The sequence below is a fragment of the Emys orbicularis genome, chromosome 6 (assembly GCF_028017835.1).
Source record: "Emys orbicularis isolate rEmyOrb1 chromosome 6, rEmyOrb1.hap1, whole genome shotgun sequence".
NCBI lineage: Eukaryota > Metazoa > Chordata > Testudines > Emydidae > Emys > Emys orbicularis.
This window is the reverse complement of record NC_088688.1, coordinates 1,253,940-1,272,420: the sequence shown is the minus strand read 5'-3', so window position 1 is coordinate 1,272,420 and position 18,481 is coordinate 1,253,940. Positions and strand designations below refer to the sequence as shown.

Sequence of the window (18,481 nt, the reverse complement as noted above, 5' to 3'; positions counted from 1 at the left end):
CTGTTAGCTCATTCAGCTTCCTCTGGAAAAAGTCAGTGGGTTTTGGTCAGGGGTTCTGCCTGAGGGAGGGATAGCTCAGTGGTTTGAGCATTGGCCTGCTAAACCCAGCGTTGTCAGTTCAATCCTTGAGGGGGCCACTTAGGGATCTGGGGCAAAATTGGTCCTGCTAGTGAAGGCAGGGGGCTGGACTCGATGACCCTTCGGGGTCCTTTCCAGTTCTATGAGATAGGTATATCGCCATTATAAAGGGGGTTGCGAGGTTATTATGTGGGGGTTTTGAGTTGTCAGCCTCCACCCCAAACTCCACTTCACCACCAGCATTTATAATGGGGTTAAATATAAAAACCTGTTTTTAATGTATAAGGGGTGGTCACACTCAGGGGCTTGCTGTGCGAAAGGGGTCACCAGGACAAAAGGTTGAGAACCGCTGGTTTAGGTGCTAAAGCAGGTGCCTTGTTTCCAGATGCTGCCAGGGCCGCAGGCTGTCATTTGCCAGAACTTCACATACAACACACTGAGGCTGTGGCACGTCGCTGGGCCTACTTCATTTAAATCCCAGGTTTAAATAAACTTCATATTGTCGGCTTTTGTGTTTCACTGGCATCTTCCCTGCTGGCATCACTTCATCTGGCGGGGTATGGGTCTCTCCCTTTGTCACAGAGCACTCCAGTTCTGAACTGCAGATCATTTTCTCTTGCAGTTTATAATGTGTGTGATTATTCAGGGGAAAGCGTAAGTCTGACATGTAGCAGTTGCTAACACCACTATGCAAGATAAACAAAAGTTATTTGCAGTCAGAACCTGCTTTCCCCATGAGAGATATATTGACAATTGTATTGTTCTCTGGAAGCTGAAAAATTTGCACTAGCGGCAAAGTCCTTGAACTAGGCAACATTGTTCTAACCACCTTTTTTTTTTTTTTTTTGTATCACCAAATCTTTCTTTAACCCCCCCCCCCCCCAAAAAAAAACCTGATAGCCAAGACAGGCAACTGGCACCTCCCCCGGCACATACCTGTACCTCTCCAGGGAGGTGCACCCGGAGTTTGAGAACCTCTGGCTTAGAGCAATCGATTTTTAAACGGCTGTTTTTAGAGCACAGGTGTTTGCACCCAGGTCAGCAGGGCGGGGGAGGAGGCTAATCGGGGAACCAATAGGGTGGGTGCAGGCACTGCCTTGGGCCCAGCTCTCAGGAGGAGATGGGGCTTGTGCCGGAGGGCAGCCTCTTTCTGTGTCAGGTAACAACATAGCCACTTGACTTGGCATTGGGTGTTTACACTGGCTCTGAAGTCCCCGGAATCGTGAGATTGCTGGTGCAGGAGACTTGATGAATGTCTCCAAGTATGTTTGTGCCAAGTTCATCGCTGGAGGAATAAAAGCAGCATTCGGTATGTGCAGCACTGGTGCAGAACCAGCCAAATGAAGGCAAACTGCAGAGTCCGTAGAACAGCTGCTCCATCACCTGCTGCTCTCGCACAAGGCATCCCGTGGTGACTGAGGGGTGTGCCATGCCCCTGCTCTGGTCACTTCTTGCCTGTCTGGGGCTGAACGTCCCTGTAGTGTTAACTCCTGTCCTGAAGGATTGGTACACAGACGAGGCCCTTCGTTCTCAGTCTGTATTTTGTTTAAAATTTCCCAGGAATTCATCGGTGTTTATTACAAAAACATTTAAATGGGGGAAATCGCTGCAAAAAAGAGGACATCACAGATTGCTGTGTAAATATTGGGCTTACTATTGGGGGATGGGAGGACAGGGGGGAAAAGCAACAAATAGAGAAAAGTAAGAGTAAGAGAAAGTAAAACCAGTGGGATGCTGTGGTTTATTTCATGAACCATATTTAGCTGCATAATAGGTAGAGCCACTAGATGGTCCCCAAACCTAGTGGAGCCCCAGATCCTGTAACAAACAGAATTTTACGTAAAACATCAATTGAACTCAGAACACTGTGCGCAGCCTCTGGGTCTCTAATCCCCATGAAAAATGACCCTTTTCTTTGTAATAAACAGTTGACCGTGGGTGACTTACGCTTCCTATGAGGGGCTTCACGGTACATTTCGAAAGTCCGGCTAACATGCTCACAGCAGTTTTTCCAAGGCTTGTTCTCCGGCCGTCTTGGCTGACGCTGAATTTAGGAAATATTCTCTCCACGCCGGCTGGGACGCTGAGGATGTGACGAGCAGCACAGCTCAGTGCGGCGGATTTCCACGAGCCAGAGGGGGTGATGCCGCTGTTGTCTGGAGAAGCCATTGCCATGTACGCATGGACTTCTCCTGCCAGTTTAGCCCTTTCTTCCTCAGGAGCCACAAAGGGGGAATTACACAAAAATACAATCTTATTCATAGATTCTAGGACTGGAAGGGACCTCGAGAGGTCATCGAGTCCACTCCCCTGCCCTCATGGCAGGACCAAATACTGTCTAGACCATCCCTGATAGACGTTTATCTAACCTACTCTTAAATATCTCCAGAGATGGAGATTCCACAACCTCCCTCGGCAATTTATTCCAGTGTTTAACCACCCTGACAGTTAGGAACTTTTTCCTAATGTCCAACCGAGACCTCCGTCGCTGCAGTTTAAGCCCATTGCTTCTTGTTCTATCCTTAGAAGCTCAGGTGAACAAGTTTTCTCCCTCTTCCTTATGACACCCTTTTCGATACCTGAAAACTGCTATCATGTCCCCTCTCAGTCTTCTCTTTTCCAAACTAAACAAACCCAATTCTTTCAGCCTTCCTTCGTAGGTCACGTTCTCAAGACCTTTCATCATTCTTGTTGCTCTTCTCTGGACCCTCTCCAATTTCTCCACATCTTTCTTGAAATGCGGTGCCCAGAACTGGACACAATACTCCAGCTGAGGCCTAACCAGCGCAGAGTAGAGCGGAAGAATGACTTCTCGTGTCTTGCTCACAACACACCTGTTAATACATCCCAGAATCACGTTTGCTTTTTTTGCAACAGCATCACACTGTTGACTCATATTTAGCTTGTGGTCCACTATAACCCCTAGATCCCTTTCTGCTGTACTCCTTCCTAGACAGTCTCTTCCCATTCTGTATGTGTGAAACTGATTTTTTTCTTCCTAAGTGGAGCACTTTGCATTTGTCTTTGTTAAACTTCATCCTGTTTAACTCAGACCATTTCTCTTTAACTCAGACCATTTCTTTATCGTTCTCAGTAGAGGCCACACCTTGTGCTTGGGGTCAAACAGCACAGTGGCTTCCAGAATGGTGACTTTCTCTTAAATGCTTACAGGGACATATTATGAGCGACAGTAGCACCCCACTTCTTTGACAGCTCGTGGAAAGCGTGTCTGAGTGGATCCTGCCTGCTGACTGGGAAAATGGACATGAAAAGAAGGGTTTTCCTGCAGTGTCCGCAGAAGTGCTTTTGTGACTAAGTTCTACACATACAAGGGGGCACTGGTGTGACAAACGAGTGTGCAAACCGCTAGCCTAGCAGGGCTCCCAGACCTGGAGAGCAGCGTGTCTGTGCTCCCTGCCGCTGGCACCTGGGCAGCGTTTCCCTGGTGGGCACTGCCCCAAGCGGGTGGTAGCAACTCACCCGGACACCCCGGTACCCCAAGATGTGTCAGCCCCCTCCAGGCCCATGCGCCCCGCTGAGCCTGCAGGGCCAGTGCAGGGCAGCAGGCAGGATTTTGGGCTAATAGCCACGGGGCCTTTGCCAGCCCCGCTGTGGCCCCCCACCAGCACCAGCCCCCAGCGCTGCGACCCTGACCCCTCACCCGGGAAATCCCCTCTCTGCCCTGGGGGGGCGGCTGCTGCTCCCCGCGGGCTCCCCACGCCCCGGCCCGCCCGGGTGTCAGCTGCGACCGTCACCGAGGCATCGGGGCGGCTGATGGGGGCGGGGAGTCCCCGCTCGGCCCCGGCGCTTCCCTGGGCGGGGCGGACCCGGAAGCCGCGGCAGGTGCTGGGCCCGGCCGGCATGGAGGCGGCCCCGGCCCGGTACCAGGCCCGCTACCAGCGCCTGGGGGACAGCGACAGCGACGGGGAGGAGGCGGTGGAGCTGCAGGGCGGACCGGACCGGTGAGTGCGGGCGGACCGGACCGGAGCAGAGACCAGCCCCGCCCGCAGGTCCCCGGCAGGTGCCGCCTGCCCCCCCCCGGCCCCATAACTGCCCCCTACTCCCACGGGGCCCCTTAGTTCCCGGAGCCGCCCCCGGCCCCACACGTGCCAGCTGCAGGGGGGCTGCGTCCTGCCCGGCCCTACGGCCGACCTACACCGGCCGGTACCGGCTGGGGGGCCAGGCTGGATGGGCAGGGCCCCCCCGTCAGAGGCCGGGTCCGGGTCACACGCCCCGCCGGGGCGGCGGGGGCGGGGACGGGCCCCCTTGGCCAAGGGTGGTTATGGGGAGCGGGGGGGCCAGTGCCAGTGTTAACGCTGCTGCCACCCCAGCGCTCGGCCCGTTACCAGGTGCCAAAGACGAGTCACTGACGGGGGCACCAGTGGGCACAGCCTGCGCCCGGCCCATCCCCCCTGCACCCCACACACAGCCCATCCCCCCTGCCCCCCACGCCTAGCCCATCCCCCCTGCCCCCCATGCCCGGCCCCGGCTTGCCCGCATTGCCCCCAGGGGCCGACAGGCTCCTAGGACCCCCACGGGGCCGGGCTCCCCTCCAGCACAGGGACTTTCGGCCCAGGTGAGCCGCTCGCGGCAGCACGGGCGTGAGGGGCTCGTCAGACCTGGGTGGACCCCAGGAGCTGCCCTGGGACTCGGGGGGGCCCTGGGAGACCCCACCTGGCTCAGTGGAGCGAGCCGGGTTTTTAATCAAACATTAACCCCGCTCGAGGATTGTGCTGGCGCCCCATGGGGGCCCCTCCGCCAGCAGGGGAAGGGGCCACGCCCCTGAGTGCTGGGGGCCAAGGGGCCAGCTCCCCCTGCCCAGGGACGGCGCTGGGGAGGGAGAGGTCAGTGCCTGGCCCGGCGCCACGGCCACCGACTGCAGCTCTGGGGCCGCGGGCTCCCAGCGAGAGTGCAGCGCAGCCCTGGCCTGGCCTGGGGAAAGGTCTGAAACCCCATCCCTCGGCCAGCGCTGGCTCTGCCCGCCGGTGCCCCTGGGCCCATGGGCTGTGCCGAGTCAGGGCCCTAACCCCGCAATGGAACCGCTTGGCCCAGAGCCCGGGCACAGGGGTCACCCCACTGCAGGGTCTCTGGGCACTGCGAGCAACAGCGCTGGGGATGAGCATGGCTGGCTGGGGGCTGCCCAGTGTACGGGAGGGGGCGAGCTAGGCGGGGCTGGCAGTCGCCCTGCAGGGGAGTGCCTGGGAACGGCGCTGGGGGGCCTGGGCCGTGTGCCAGGCTGGATGACGGTGTGATGCTTCTCGGGGCACCCCAGTCACCTTGTTACCCCTGCCTCCAGCGGGAGGGGGTCCTGCCAGTTCCCTGCCACCCCCAGCCTGGCAGCCCTCCAGCCCTCTCCCTGGGCTGCACCAGCCCTGCCTTTGCCCTGCAGGCTGCCCACAGATCCACCCAGCCCCCAAGACCCTGCAAAGTGTCCCCTGTGGGATCCAGCCCCACACCGGATCCCCCAGAAATCCCACATCCCAGACCTTTCTGGGGTGTTGCAGCAGTGGACAATGGAGCAATACGCTACAGCACGGGCCAGCCGGGGAGCGGTGACAGCACCGGGACACGTGTTTCCCTGGCGTCTCGCTTTTGCTCCCAGACCATAAGGGCATAATTCTCAACAAAGTTACCTTAGCCCTTAAATCTCGCCCGCCGCGGGCACGTCTCCCAGGGCCCGAGTGTCGACACGTCACCTCGCCTGCTGCCCTTTGTGACAAGCACCATGGCAGTGGGGTGTGAGCTGCAGCGAGGGTGTCAAACCTGAGGCTGGACAGCAAGCCCTTTGCAGCTGGCACCGACGGGCCCGTGTCCCAGACGGGTGCTGGCCCTGCCGGAAGCTACGTGGCTTTGCCAGACGCTGGGCACTGTTGGGGTGGGACCAGACAGGCAGCCCGAGGGAGCTGCAGCGGGAAGGGCCTGGGCCAGGGCCCCGTGTCTGCCCCAGCGAGGTGCTGGCTGTGCTGCTGGGAGCACTCAGCGCAATGGCAGGGAAGGGGAACGTGTAACACACAACACCCTGGGCCCCATTAGGATCAGGCCCTTGGCCTCAGGGGGGGGCCTAGCCAGAGGGGGATGGGGACATTGGCTCAGCTGGCCCCTCCCCGGGCCTGGATTCTGGTCGTGTGGCTGCCAGGCCCAGCTCCCCCCTTCCCAGACTGCACCAGGTGTGAGACACCTGCGTGGGTGCAGATCGAGTGGCCTGCTCCAGCCCCTGCCCCAGCCCTTGTCTCGTCCTCCCTGCCCCTCTTGGCACCGGGAGCCCCCTCCCGCTCAGCCCCTCCGAGCTCTGTAAGCCCCTGGCCTTGGCTGCAGCGCAGCTCCTGGCGGGGGGCCCAGACCCCAGCGGGCTGGTGAATTTGGCTGTAATCCTATTACGGGAGCTGAATGGGCCTCACTAATCCCATTAGGTGGCAACAGATCTCCCGCTTCCTTCCAGCCCTCCTGGGGCAGGGGAACAGGCTGGCGAGTGGTGGCTTGGCTGGTTACTGTCTGGAGCTGGCTGCAGGGAGCCCTCGGGAGCTGGGGGCCGCTGCGGTGCCCTGGACGGGCGTCCCCCAGCACTAGTGACATGTCGGGAGGCGCTGGGGTCCCTGTGCTGTTCCAGGGAAGGCCCCACCCCCACCGCTTGGCATCCCCGGCCCTGGATGGGGGCGGGTGGAGCCAGGTGGAGTGTCCAGCCGAAGTGACCTATGGCAGCGGGCACACGGGTGCCGGAGCATGGGCAAGGCCCCCCCACCCAGGGTGTCTAGCTGGGCCCTGGGCACCTGGGGCTTTGTGTGCGGCACTGAAGGTCCCACCAGCCTGGCCTCCCCCGGTGAAAGGGGCGCTGGGCCAGGCTGGGTCGCGCTGGGCCAGGCTGGGTCGTGCTGGCTCCTGGGGCCGCAGCGCCCCACCCTAGCCATGCTGGGTGGAGTTTGGGGGGCGTTTGGAGCCACAGGGAGGCTCCTCGACCTGCAGGACTCCTGCCAGGCCAAGCCAAGGCATTTCTCTGGTCAGCTGCGTGCACCTGACCGTGAGCAGAGCATGCTCGGGCGGGGCCAGCGCTGGGCCCTGGGGGAGTGGCACGTGGCCTGGCCTGGGCCGAGCGGGGACGGGACCCTCGCCCCGACAGACCCCGGAGCCTCAGAGCCAGCCCACGTCGCTCCGGTACCCACAGAGAGCCCCAGGCTGAGGGGCTGGCAGAGGGTACTGTAGCCCCCAGGAAGTCTGCCAGCACCTTAGGCCTTACCATACCCCCAGCTGTGCCAGTGCCCTGACCCCCTCCCCCCCGCTATCCCAGCCCTGGGCTCCCCCCCCAGCTCTGCCAGTGCCCCTCAGTCCTGACACCCCCCCCCCCCGCTATCCCAGCCCTGGGCTCCCCCTCCCCCCAGCTCTGCCAGTGCCCCTCAGTCCTGACCCCCCCCCGCTATCCCAGCCCTGGGCTCCCCCTCCCCCGAGCTCTGCTGGTGCCCCTCCGTCCTGACCCCCACCCCGCTATCCCAGCCCTGGGCTCCCCCCAAGCTCTGCTGGTGCCCCTCCGTCCTGACCCCCACCCTGCTATCCCAGCCCTGGGCTCCCCCCCACAGCTCTGCTGGTGCCCCTCCGTCCCGACCCCCACCCCTGCTATCCCAGCCCTGGGCTCCCCCCCACAGCTCTGCTGGTGCCCCTCCGTCCCGACCCCCACCCCCGCTATCCCAGCCCTGGGCTCCCCCCACAGCTCTGCCAGTGCCCCTCAGTCCTGACACACACACCCCGCTATCCCAGCCCTGGGCTCCCCCCGAGCTCTGCTGGTGCCCCTCCGTCCTGACCCCCACCCTGCTATCCCAGCCCTGGGCTCCCCCCGAGCTCTGCTGGTGCCCCTCCGTCCTGACCCCCACCCTGCTATCCCAGCCCTGGGCTCCCCCCGAGTTCTGCTGGTGCCCCTCCGTCCTGACCCCCACCCTGCTATCCCAGCCCTGGGCTCCCCCCCCACAGCTCTGCTGGTGCCCCTCCATCCTGACCCCCACCCCGCTATCCCAGCCCTGGGCTCCCCCCGAGCTCTGCTGATGCCCCTGAGTCCCGACCCACAGCCCCCCGGTTGTTCACCCCTGGACTCCTGCCCGTGCACCCATAGTTCTGCTGCTGCCCCCTTCCTGCTCCCCAGCGCCCCCCGCAGTCTGCTGGGAGCCTTCCTCCCGGGCACGACCCGGAGCACAGGCTGACACCTGTCTGGCTGGGGTTGCAGTGGGCTGATCTCTCTGTTCTCTCTGGCTCTCTGCAGATCCTCGCTGCAGGCGCTGCTTCACCAGTACCACCGGGAGACCTGCGCCCGCATCTCCTCGGCCCTGGTGCTGCTGGCGCTGGCCTTGGCCTTGGCCTTTTACCAGATGACCTCCGGGGGCTCCTCGCGGCTGGGCGGCGCCCAGGTTCCCAGGCAGGATGATGGCGCCGGGCAGATGGGGGCGCAGGAGGAGCCTGGAGACATCCCATCTGCGGCTCACATGCATGCACGGGGCGTTTACCATCATGCCACCCTCATCACCAGCTCAGGTGAGCATCACACAGCATGGGGTGCAGGCCCCACCCCAACCCGGGCCCCCAGAGGGCACCGCTTCCTCCTGCCGTGTTCAGGCTGGGTACCCCTCGGGTCACTGTGATGGGCTCCCCGGGGTACAACCTGGAACTGGGGTACTGCTGAGCCCCTGTCTTACCAAACCTGGGCTCCCGCTCGCACTGGGATGCTGTGACAAGCTGCAGACCCCTCCAGGTCCTGCACTCACACAGCTATTTACAGACAGGGACACACCAGCTGAGTTACATGAATACTTTCACCAGCCACTCATGAACCAACAAGAGAGAGGCTCCAGCCAGTTCCCCCGAGCCCCCCAGCCTAGGACCCCAGAGCTGTCCCGTCCTGCCCTGGTCAGAAGCCTGACCAGTGTAAGTTGTTACCCAGTTACCCTCCCTCAGTGTGGAGAGGACAACGCACCAGCCCCTGTTCCTGAGCAGATTTCCCTTTGCACTTCAAACAACTCACTGTCTTAGGTAAAAAATATAAAACAGATTTATGAATTACAGAAAGAGAGATTATTAGTAACAGCGAACAGATCAGAGTTGGTTACCTAAGAAATAAAACAACTTCGCAATCTGAGTTCTATACACTAGACAGGCTTTGACTCCAGCAGTGTCTCACCCTGATGGTACAGGCACTTCCTCGAGCAGTGGTCCCCTACCTTTTCCATGGGGCGGGCGCTGGACAACTACCCGCCGAGGACCGTGGCCGCCGGACAAGCAGCCGCCGAAATGCCACCGTGACGCGGCAATGTCAAGAGGCGTCGCCGCCGAAATGCCACCGAAATTCCGCAGTAGCGCTTCTTGACGTTGCCGCTTCATGGTGGCATTTCGGCAGCTGCTTGTCCAGCGGCCAGTAGGCGGGCGCACATAGATGCCCCGGTGGGTGCCATGGGGCCCGTGGGTACCATGTTGGGGACCCCTGTCCTAGATCCTCCTTTCCAGCCTGGTCCCTCTCCCATGTCCCAAGGCGTTTCCCTCGAGCCGTGTTTCCAGGTGTTGAGTTGTGGGGGAGTGAGGCCACGTGATGACATCACTTCCCCCTTTTATAGCTTCTCCCCTGTGGAGGGAACTTCCTTGTCCCCAACATAAGCCCCCAGCACAGTTTGTGGGAAGGTCCAGGCACAAGATGGAGTCCAGTGTCACATGATCTATCCCGCTGCCCTCACATGCTTCCGTGAGTCTCAGCAGCCATTATCCAGACACCGGCTGCAGCGTCCACAGGACAGCCCCCCAGGTGGGGAGAAGCTTCTTCTATTGTGTTTCTGAATGCCCCCCCCCCCCCCCCCCCCCCCGCTCGAATGGTTCATCCACAAGGTGCTGGCCAGGCTGGGTGTGACCCCGGAGCAAACCCCTCGGAGATATTGGCACATCGTCAGTATTCATAACTTTAGATAGAAAAACGAGACATGCTCACAACCAGGCTAATCATACTCAGCAAACCCAAACTTTTCCATTGACCCCCTACATGACATGCTCCGTATAGAACAGACCGGAGTCCTATCGCCCTGGTAACTACGGGGTGCCAGCGTGTTGCTTTGGGGCACAGAATGTCACCGCTGTGCCCTGTGCTCCCGGCTGGGCTGCAGAGGGGCATGAGGAGCTGGGGCAATGGGCCCACGCTGCCCCCTGCTGGGAGTGCAGAGCTGGGGGCGGCACAAGCTCTGCACAGGGCCCGCGCCACCCGTCCGTCCCTGACGCCGGGGCCTGTCGGTGCCTTGCAGAGACCTGCTCCCGCCTGGGCAAGGACCTGCTGGTGGCCGGCGGGAACGTGGTGGATGCCGGGATCGCAGCTGCACTCTGCTTGGGGCTGGTCCACCCGCATGCCGGGGGGCTGGGTGAGTGCGGGGCCAGGGACAAGAGGTGGAGCTGCCCCCGGCCTGTGCAACTAGGGTCCCTGCTCCCCGCATGGGTCCCCTCACCCCACCGGAGCCAGAGCTGCGGGATGTGTCGTCAGGCCAGGGAATGCGGGGGCTGGGCATGGCCTGGGCGAGGTCTCAGAGCGGGACCCTGGCAGGGGCTGAGGGGCTGCAGTCGGGGGGTGTCTCAGGGGCACTGGTGGGGGTACAGTGGGGGGGTGTATCGGGGGGTGCTGGCGGGGATACAGTGGGGAGGAGTGTCAGGGGGTGCTGGTGGGGGGGTACGTAGGGGGGTGTATCGAGGGGTGCTGGCGGGGCTGCAATGGGGGGTATCTCAGGGGTGCAGTGGGGGGTGTCTTGGGGTGCTGGCGGGGGGTACAGTAAGGGGGTGTATCGAGGGGTGCTGGCAGGGGGTGCAGTGGGGGGTGTCTCGGGGGTGCTGGCGGAGGGTACAGTGGGGGGGTGTCTCTGGGGGCATTGGCGGGGGTGCAGTGGGGGGGTGTCAGCGGGTGCTGACGGGGTACAGTAGGAGGGTGTATCAAGGGGTGATGGTGGGGGATGCAGTGGGGGGTGTCTCAGGGGGCGCTGGCGGGGGGTGCAGTGGGGGGGGTGTCTTGGGGGCACTGGTGGGGGGTACAGTGGGGGGTGTCTCAGGGGGTACAGTGGGGGGGTGTCTCAGGGGGTGCTGGCGGGGGGTGCAGTGGGGGTCTCAGGGGGTACTGGCAGAGGGGTGCAGTGGGGGGGTGTCTCAGGGGGTGCTGGAAGGGTACAGTAGGGGTGTGTAATGAAGGGTGCAGTGGGGGGTGTCTCGGGGTGCTGGCGGGGGGTACAGTAGGGGGTGCAGTGGGGGGTGCTGGCGGGGGGTGCAGTGGGGGGTCTCAGGGGTGCTGGCGGGGGGTGTCTCGGGGCGCTGGCGGGGGTACAGTAGGGGGTGCTGGCAGGGGGTGCAGTGGGGGGTGTCTCAGGGGGTGCTGGCGGGGGAGTACAGTAGGGGAGTGTATCGAAGGGTGCAGTGGGGGGTGTCTCGGGTGCAGCGGGGGGTACAGTAGGGGGTGCAGTGGGGGGTGTCTCAGGGGGCGCTGGCGGGGGGTGCAGTGGGGGGTCTCAGGGGTGCTGGCGGGGGGTGTCTCGGGGCGCTGGCGGGGGTACAGTAGGGGGTGCTGGCAGGGGGTGCAGTGGGGGGTGTCTCAGGGGGCGCTGGCGGGGGATACATAGGGGTGCTGGCGGGGGGTGCAGTGGGGGGTCTCAGGGGTGCTGGCGGGAGGTGTCTCGGGGCGCTGGCGGGGGTACAGTAGGGGGTGCTGGCAGGGGGTGCAGTGGAGGGTGTCTCAGGGGGTGCTGGCGGGAGGGTACAGTAGGGGGTGCAGTGGAGGGTGTCTCAGGGGGTGCTGGCAGGAGGGTACAGTAGGGGGGTGTATCGAAGGGTGCAGCAGGGGGTGTCTCAGGGGGTGCAGCGGGGGGTATCTCGGAGGCGCTGACGGGGTCTGTCTCTTGCAGGCGGCGTGTTCTCAGCCCTGCTGCACAACGCCTCGTCGGGCAGCACCGTGGCGTTGAACGCCGTCCCGCGCCGTGGCTTCTCCCCGCACTACGGGCTCCCCATGGCCCTGCCGGGCCTGCGCCTGCTGCACCGGCACTTCGGCCGCCTGGCCTGGCCGCACCTGCTGGAGGGACCGGCTGTGCTGGCGGAGAGAGGCTTCCGCGTGGACCAGGAGCTGGCTGCGGCCCTGCAGGAGAGCGCGGGCGCGGTAAAGGCCTCAGGCCTCTGCAGCCTCTTCTGCAACGGGGCCGGCGAGCTGAAGGGCCAGGGCGCGCTGGTCACCCATCCCCGGCTGGCGGCCCTGCTCCGGGCGGTGGCGTCAGGGGACGAGGCCCTGCCCCAGGCCCTGGCCCCGGACCTGCCCCCTGCCGAGCGGGAGCCCTTCCTGCAGGCCATGGGGGACGTGGGGCTGGAGCTGCAGAGCCCCCTGGCCATGCAGCTGGGCGACACCTGGCTGTATGGAGCCCCGGCCCCTGCCGCCGGCAGCCTGCTGGCCAGCGTCCTCGAGGAGGTGCGGGCAGCCGAGCCCCGGGACGCGCCTGATCCCTGCCTGAGGGCCCTGAGCGCGGCCTGGCGTGGCTACTCCCGGGGGCTTGGGGAGGCCGTGGGTGGGGGCCCCTCACCCCGGCCCCCTCGCCCTGCCAGGGCCCCCTCGCCTGTGGGCAGCCACCTGGCAGTGGCAGACAGCCAGGGGAACGTGCTGCTGCTCTCGGCCTCTCTCAACAGCTCCTTCGGCTCCAAATTCCTGGCGCCCGCCTCAGGCATCCTGCTGAGTGACCTGACAGCGCCCACAGGGCCTGGCCTGCTCTCCTGGGCCTGCCCCGTGGTGCTGAGCCTGGGGGAAGAGGGGACAGTGGTGGGGCTGGGGGCCACAGGGGGCAGTGCGGCCCCACTGGCCCTGGCCCAGGCCATTATAAACCAGGTGTACCTGGGGCAGCCCCTGCAGGAGGCGCTGGAGAACCCATGGCTGCAGCTCAGGGGTGGGGGGGACGGGGCCTCCCAGGGCTGTGGGCCGGGCACCCAGTCAAATGTGTCCAGTGGCGAGTGGGCTGGGGGGGCCCCACAGGTGGGCCCCTGGGTGCTGCAGGTGGCATCACAGGGTGAGCATGCACGTGCCTTTGCCGCTCCGGCCGCGTGCTGCCATCACGAGGGGTATTAGTCCCAGGGGCCCTGCTCAGAGCCCGGGGCACACGGTGCTGGCGTGGGCAGGGCTGGCATGCCCGGTGCGCCGTGAGCCCCAAGCTGGCCCTGCCCTCGTAGTGCCCCCCTCCCCCTCCTTGCCGGCGTGGCAGGGCTATGCAGGGCCCCTTGTCACGGGGGGTCAGGCTGCTGCCCTTTGCATCAGGCCAGCCCAGGTTCTCTGGGGTTTGGGGCATGCCAGGGGCTGGTTCCTCCCTGCTCTCCACTCTGGGGCCCCCGCTGCCGCCTGGCACCTCGCTGGAGACGGCCCCATTTCCCCCCCCCCCGATCTCTGCCAGACACTCCTGGGTCCTGACGTGATGGGAGCTGCAGGTCTGGCGCTGGCTGGTACCCGCAGCCCCATGCGCACACGGGCATTCGGCTGCACGGAGCCGGGCTGGGGGTCCCAGGAGGCTGACAGTGTGTCCTAAGGGACAGCAGGGCTCTGGGGCCGGAGAGATGGGCTGCAGATGGGGAGAAGTGGCAGGAACTCCCCTCTCCCCGGTCCTGGCGAGATGGGTTGGCTGGGGCACCAGCTCAGAGCAGGGGGCTTGTGGACTCTCTCCTGTGTGTGTCTGTGAAGAGAAATAAACCCAGTGGGAGCCGTGCTGCCTGGTGTGTGGCTCGTCGCGCGTCAGCCCTGCGGCCACTGATCCAGCCCGGAGGGGCCCAGCCAGGGAGGGGGGTGGGAGCCCCCGGGGTGAAGCCCCCACCCGACCAGGCGGCTCCCAGCCCGGGAGAGCCTGGGGCGTCTCGGGTCCTTGGCCGGGGGGTTAATGTGAGGACACAAGGGAAGGGGCCAGCCCTGGTGGCCCGGCCACCTGCCCCCAAGCCACTGTAACCCAAACCCCTCCCTGGCAGGGGCGGTGTTCGCTGCGCTGGGGTCTAGACATGCCCGTCTCAGAGCCAAGGGGGGCCCAGTGGTTACGGGCAGTGGGGCAGGGAGCCCGGACTCCTGGGTTCCATTCCCACCAACTCTCTGTGAGACCTTTGGCAGGGGCCTTCCCTCGGCCTCAGTCTCCCCGTGTGATGTTGCCAAAGGGGCACCGGGGGACAGGGCTGCACGGAGGCTCTTGGGCCAGGCCCTGCTGCGCCGTGGGGGTCAGTGCTGACAGGAGGGGCGGCTGCTCCTTGGCAGCTGAGGGCTCCTGCCCTGGCCTGCGGCCGTCCCCAGAGAGTCTGGGGGGCGGGCTGGGGACAGGGTGCTGGGGAAGGGGTGTTACCGGGGCTGTGACGGAGGCCGTGGGACCCTCCCCACCAGTCTCTGGGCCCGCGGATGGTGGTGACAGCGAGCCAGTTGGCTGTGGCTGAGTGTGAAAAGCCCTGCGCTGCCCTCGCTGCCGGGGCACAAGCCTGGGGGGCAGCACGGTGAGGGTGGGGCACCGGGAGCTGAGAGCGGGCAGTGGTGCGAAGCACAGGCCTGTGCCCAGCGCTAGGCCTCGCGGGCCCCCCGCAAATGGTGTTTGGCCCCCTGGCTCAGGTGCAAGGCCAGGCAGGATCGGGAGGCGGGAGTGGTGCTAGGCCAGGAGTTAGAGCAGGCGCCAGGGGGAGTCCCAGGTTCAACCCCCCCGTCTCTGCTGGGGGGGTGGTGAGGCTTTGAGCGGGGTCATTGGGCCAGCAGGCGAGAGCGGCTCCAGCTGACCGGTGCCCGTGTGTGGGGCACTAGACACCTCCCTGCATCCTGGACTTGGTGCCCGTCTCTGCCCCGTTGTACGGGGAGACCAGATGCCCAGCACAGCTGTGTGCATCTGTGACGAAGTGGGCGATTTTCTTGTTTTCTGTGGGTTTCCAATGGTTTGCATGCGGAGGGGGTTTCCCTGGGTGTTACTGGTTTAACGAGGTGAGGGGAGAGGGAGTGTGTTTTGCAGAGGACCGGAGAGGGAACTTGGGACCCCAGCCAATGGCCTGGAGGATGGACACCCCAGCGACCGGTGACCTGGTGACCCGGACGCCCAGCTCAGGAGTTGCAGCTGGTTCTGGCCAGTGGGAGGACAATGGGCTGCAGAGTGAGGACCCAGTGACCTAACCAGCCAGTTCCAGCCAGAGGGAGAAGCAGGAGAGGAGGCCCCAGTTTACGACCCTGTTTCCCTGGAGAGAAGACGATGGACAGAGGCGGGGCCTGGGGCCGGTGATCTCAGATGCCCAGCTGGGAGCAGGGGGGCTCTGGGCTGGAGAGGGGGAGCAGGCAGAGCCCCCCTGGATACCTGGATGCAGGGAGACTGGGATGTGCTGGGCTGAGGGAGGCCAGGCCTGAGGCCCTGAGAGTTTCCTGTGCTGTGTTCAACTCTCAATAAACCTCCTGTTTTACGCTGGCTGAGAGTCGCTCCAGTCTAGAGAACAGGGTGGCATCAACCACTTCAGGGGTGGAGGCCCGAGGGGTCCAGAGCGAGGGGACTCCCTGAGGGGGCCCACGGCGAGAAACAGGTGTGCTCGGGCTCAGAGAGGTGCGGCTCCAGGAGGTGGAGGGGCCTGACCCCGAGAGAGAGTGGACCCCCGAGAAGGGCTGTTGCACTAAAAGGGGCACCCCCCACGGACCGTACGGGCCACGAGTGGGCATGATCTGTGAGTCCGTGACAGCACCACAGCCTGGGCCTGTGATTGTCCAGGTGTCGGGCCGCTCAGCCTCACACCTATGGCCTTCACAGCATCCACCCTGAGTACGTGACCTTGGGCAAAGTGTCAACCTCCCCATGCCTCAGTTTCCCTCTGGCATGGCCCCCTTGCAGGGCTACGAGACCCCCTCATTGCATTGAACTTTGGGAACCTGCCTGGGGCCGCCCATGTCTGATACTGACACAACTGGGCCCCATGGGGGCCTGCCCGAGGCCTTTGCAGCCCAAGGCCAGGGTGGTAGCAGGTCCCCGGGGCCCTGGCGTGCTGCCGGAGCAGGGCGAAGGGGTTGCCTGTGGCGCGGTGCCACCCGGCGCCCAGCCTGGCAGGATCATCTGGCTGCTTGGTCGCTGTATCTGCCGGTCTCGTTCCAGCCCCTGCCCTCGGGCTCCCAGCCCTGCACACGCCCAGCGTGCCCTCCCGCAGCTGGGAGCCAGCTCTCCCCACAGGAGCAGCACGGCCCCTGCCTCCTGCCCCGGCCCAGACTGGGGCCGCGCTGCCTGCTTGTGGATCCAGTTTTCCAGCCCCCACCCCACCCCCCAGAGCAGCGGGCACCTCCCAGCGTCCTTGCCTGCCCTGCCCGGCGGATGGAGCGGCACCGACACCAGGGACCAAGTGCCACGGGGATGTAATTGCCATTACACAGCAGAGCCCCCGGCCGGGAGGGGAGCCGGGCTGTGCTGGGCTTGGCGTTGTGGCCCTGTGTTGCCCGTGGCAGCCCCATAACTGCCCCAAGCAGGGGATTTGCAGCCCAGTCACCATGAGCAGAGGGCTGAGCCAGTCCGTGGGGCAGCAGCCGGCAGAGACCACCCGGGGGTGCCAAGGGGCTCAGGCCCACCCAGGAGGCTGGTGTCTATGGCTGTGGGTGGGGGACGCCCCTCGTTGTGGGTCCATTGGGGGCTGGGCGCCCTGGGGCTGCTCTGTCTGTCAACCCCGGCGTGGTGCCCGCAGAGGCCAGGCGGGCGAGGCGCTGTCAGCTGGCACAGACGCTGCTGATGGAGGCCGTGGCGGGGCCCACTAGCCCCAGCTCCTCCTGCTCGTTGACACAGAGCTGGTAGCCGCAGCCCTTGTGGCGGGGCAGGGGGCCCAGGCGCCCGGCGGGCTTGGGGCGCGGCGGCAGTAGGAAGCCCACGCTGCCCGCGATCAGCATGTGCCAGATGCTGTGGATGTAGAAGTAGTTCTCCTCTGTCTCCACGCAGGCGTAGAGCAGCACGGCCCCCGCCGCGATCAGCGCCCCCGGGCACAGGTAGAAGGCCCAGCGCTGCCACGTGGGCGGGTAGCAGTGACGCCGGCGAATGCTGCGCGCCATCTGGGGGGGGCAAGAGACGGGGTGAGACGCCGCAGGGCAGGGACCCGAGGGCGTGGGGGAGGGGCACAGGATGAGAATTGGGGGGGGGTGAGGAGTGTGTGTGTGGGGGGGGGCAGCTCCAGGGCAGGGATCTAAGGGGAAGAGGGGAGGGGCATGGGGGGAGGTGCACAGGATGGATTGGGGGGTGGGAAGTGGGGGGGGAGGGATGCTGCAGGGCAGGGACCCGAGGGCCTGGGGGGGGAGACACCCCAGGAAAGGTGCTGAGCGGGTGCAACTGGAAGAGTGGAGCTGCAGGTGAGGCTCACAGGAGGGGGACACAGTGGGAGGGGAGGTGTGACGAACTGGGACTGTTCTTACTGTGGGCTGTGAATGCTGACAGGGGAGTGTGGCTAGGATAGTCTGCATTGGGGGATGGGAGACTGACCGACGGAGAATACCTGAGCCTGTAACATGAGAACCCAGGAGGGGGCTGGGGCCAGGTGACACCTTTGCCCGGGAAACTGAACAAAGGCTGTGGGAGGGGTCGCTGAAGGCAGAGTTTCGGGAGCGAGCTAGTGACCATGGCTGGGAGGCAGACGGGGCTCTGACCTCGCAAGGGGGCTGGGGTGCCCTGGGACCCCAAGATGGACCTAACTTAGGGGGTCCTGTTGTCTGCGCCTGCAAGACCTGTCTTGGACTGTATTCCTGTCGTCTAAATAAACCTTCTGCTTTACTGGCTGGCTGAGAGTCATGGTGAATCACAGGACGCCGGGGGTGCAGGGCCCTGAGTCCCCCCATACTCCGTGACAGGAGGGGGGACAGCAGCCCCTGTAGCTCCCAGGTGCCCCCCCAGCTCCACCCCATGGGCCTCACCCAGGCGACGGCCATGATCCCCACGGCGAAGAGGCTGGGCCCGAGGAGGTTCCAGAGCCCGTGGCGGTCCAGCTGCAGGGCCATGGAGAGCAGCATGGCGCCCAGCAGGTACAGCACCTGGCGCGGAGAGCAGGCAGGGTTAGCGTGGGGCGCGAGCGACATCCGATCCCCCTGGGGTGGGGGCAGGGTGGGACTGAGGGCGAGCGGTTTCGGACACGCAGCTCTGGGCTGGCTGGGCTGGAACGGCAGAACCAGGTCTGCCTGGCCGGCCAGCGCCCACAGGGCAGAGCCCGAGCTGCAGCGCACCGGCCAGGGTGCCAGCACCCGGGTCCTAGGGCTGTGGCTGGGCACAGAGGGACGAGGAGAAATGGGGGGCTGAGGAGAGCAGGGATCGGGGGCCCAGCTCCCACCACCTGGCCCTGTGTCCGGGGTTCACCCACCCCCCAGCTGAGCTAAGCGCCGTCTGATGCTGGCTTCCAGGGGCCGGTCCCTACTGCGTCTCCCCAGGGCTGCAGGAGGCGCTGG

The 18,481-nt window shown here is 64.5% G+C and overlaps 2 protein-coding genes across 2 annotated transcripts in view; one reads left to right on the top strand and one right to left on the bottom strand.

Annotated features, from left to right (window-relative positions):
• The first annotated feature begins 4,821 nt into the window (after nt 1-4,821).
• On the top strand, nt 4,822-13,165 carry GGT6 (gamma-glutamyltransferase 6). Its single transcript, XM_065407019.1, has 4 exons — nt 4,822-4,922; nt 8,321-8,589; nt 10,335-10,448; nt 11,967-13,165. Exons 1-4 carry the CDS (start codon nt 4,822-4,824, stop codon nt 13,163-13,165), a joined length of 1,683 nt encoding a protein of 560 aa, XP_065263091.1.
• A 3,603-nt stretch (nt 13,166-16,768) lies between these two features.
• TMEM8B (transmembrane protein 8B) overlaps nt 16,769-18,481 on the bottom strand; it is a 32,287-nt gene continuing 30,574 nt past the window's right edge. Inside the window, exons 12-13 of the mRNA XM_065406777.1 lie at nt 17,957-18,073; nt 16,769-17,104 (exon numbers count right to left, since the gene is read on the bottom strand). Of these exons, the coding sequence (XP_065262849.1) occupies nt 16,769-17,104; nt 17,957-18,073 (453 nt within the window). The remainder of the gene's footprint in view (nt 17,105-17,956; nt 18,074-18,481) is intronic.

Excerpts from the sequence above, each read along its gene's own strand:
- GGT6 (XM_065407019.1), top strand. The coding sequence starts at position 4,822 with ATGGGGGCCCCTCCGCCAGCAGGGGAAGGGGCCACGCCCCTGAGTGCT. Across the intron at positions 4,923-8,320 it reads ACGGCGCTGGGGAGGGAGAG|ATCCTCGCTGCAGGCGCTGC; the intron begins GTCAGTGCCTGG and ends GGCTCTCTGCAG. Across the intron at positions 8,590-10,334 it reads CACCCTCATCACCAGCTCAG|AGACCTGCTCCCGCCTGGGC; the intron begins GTGAGCATCACA and ends GGTGCCTTGCAG.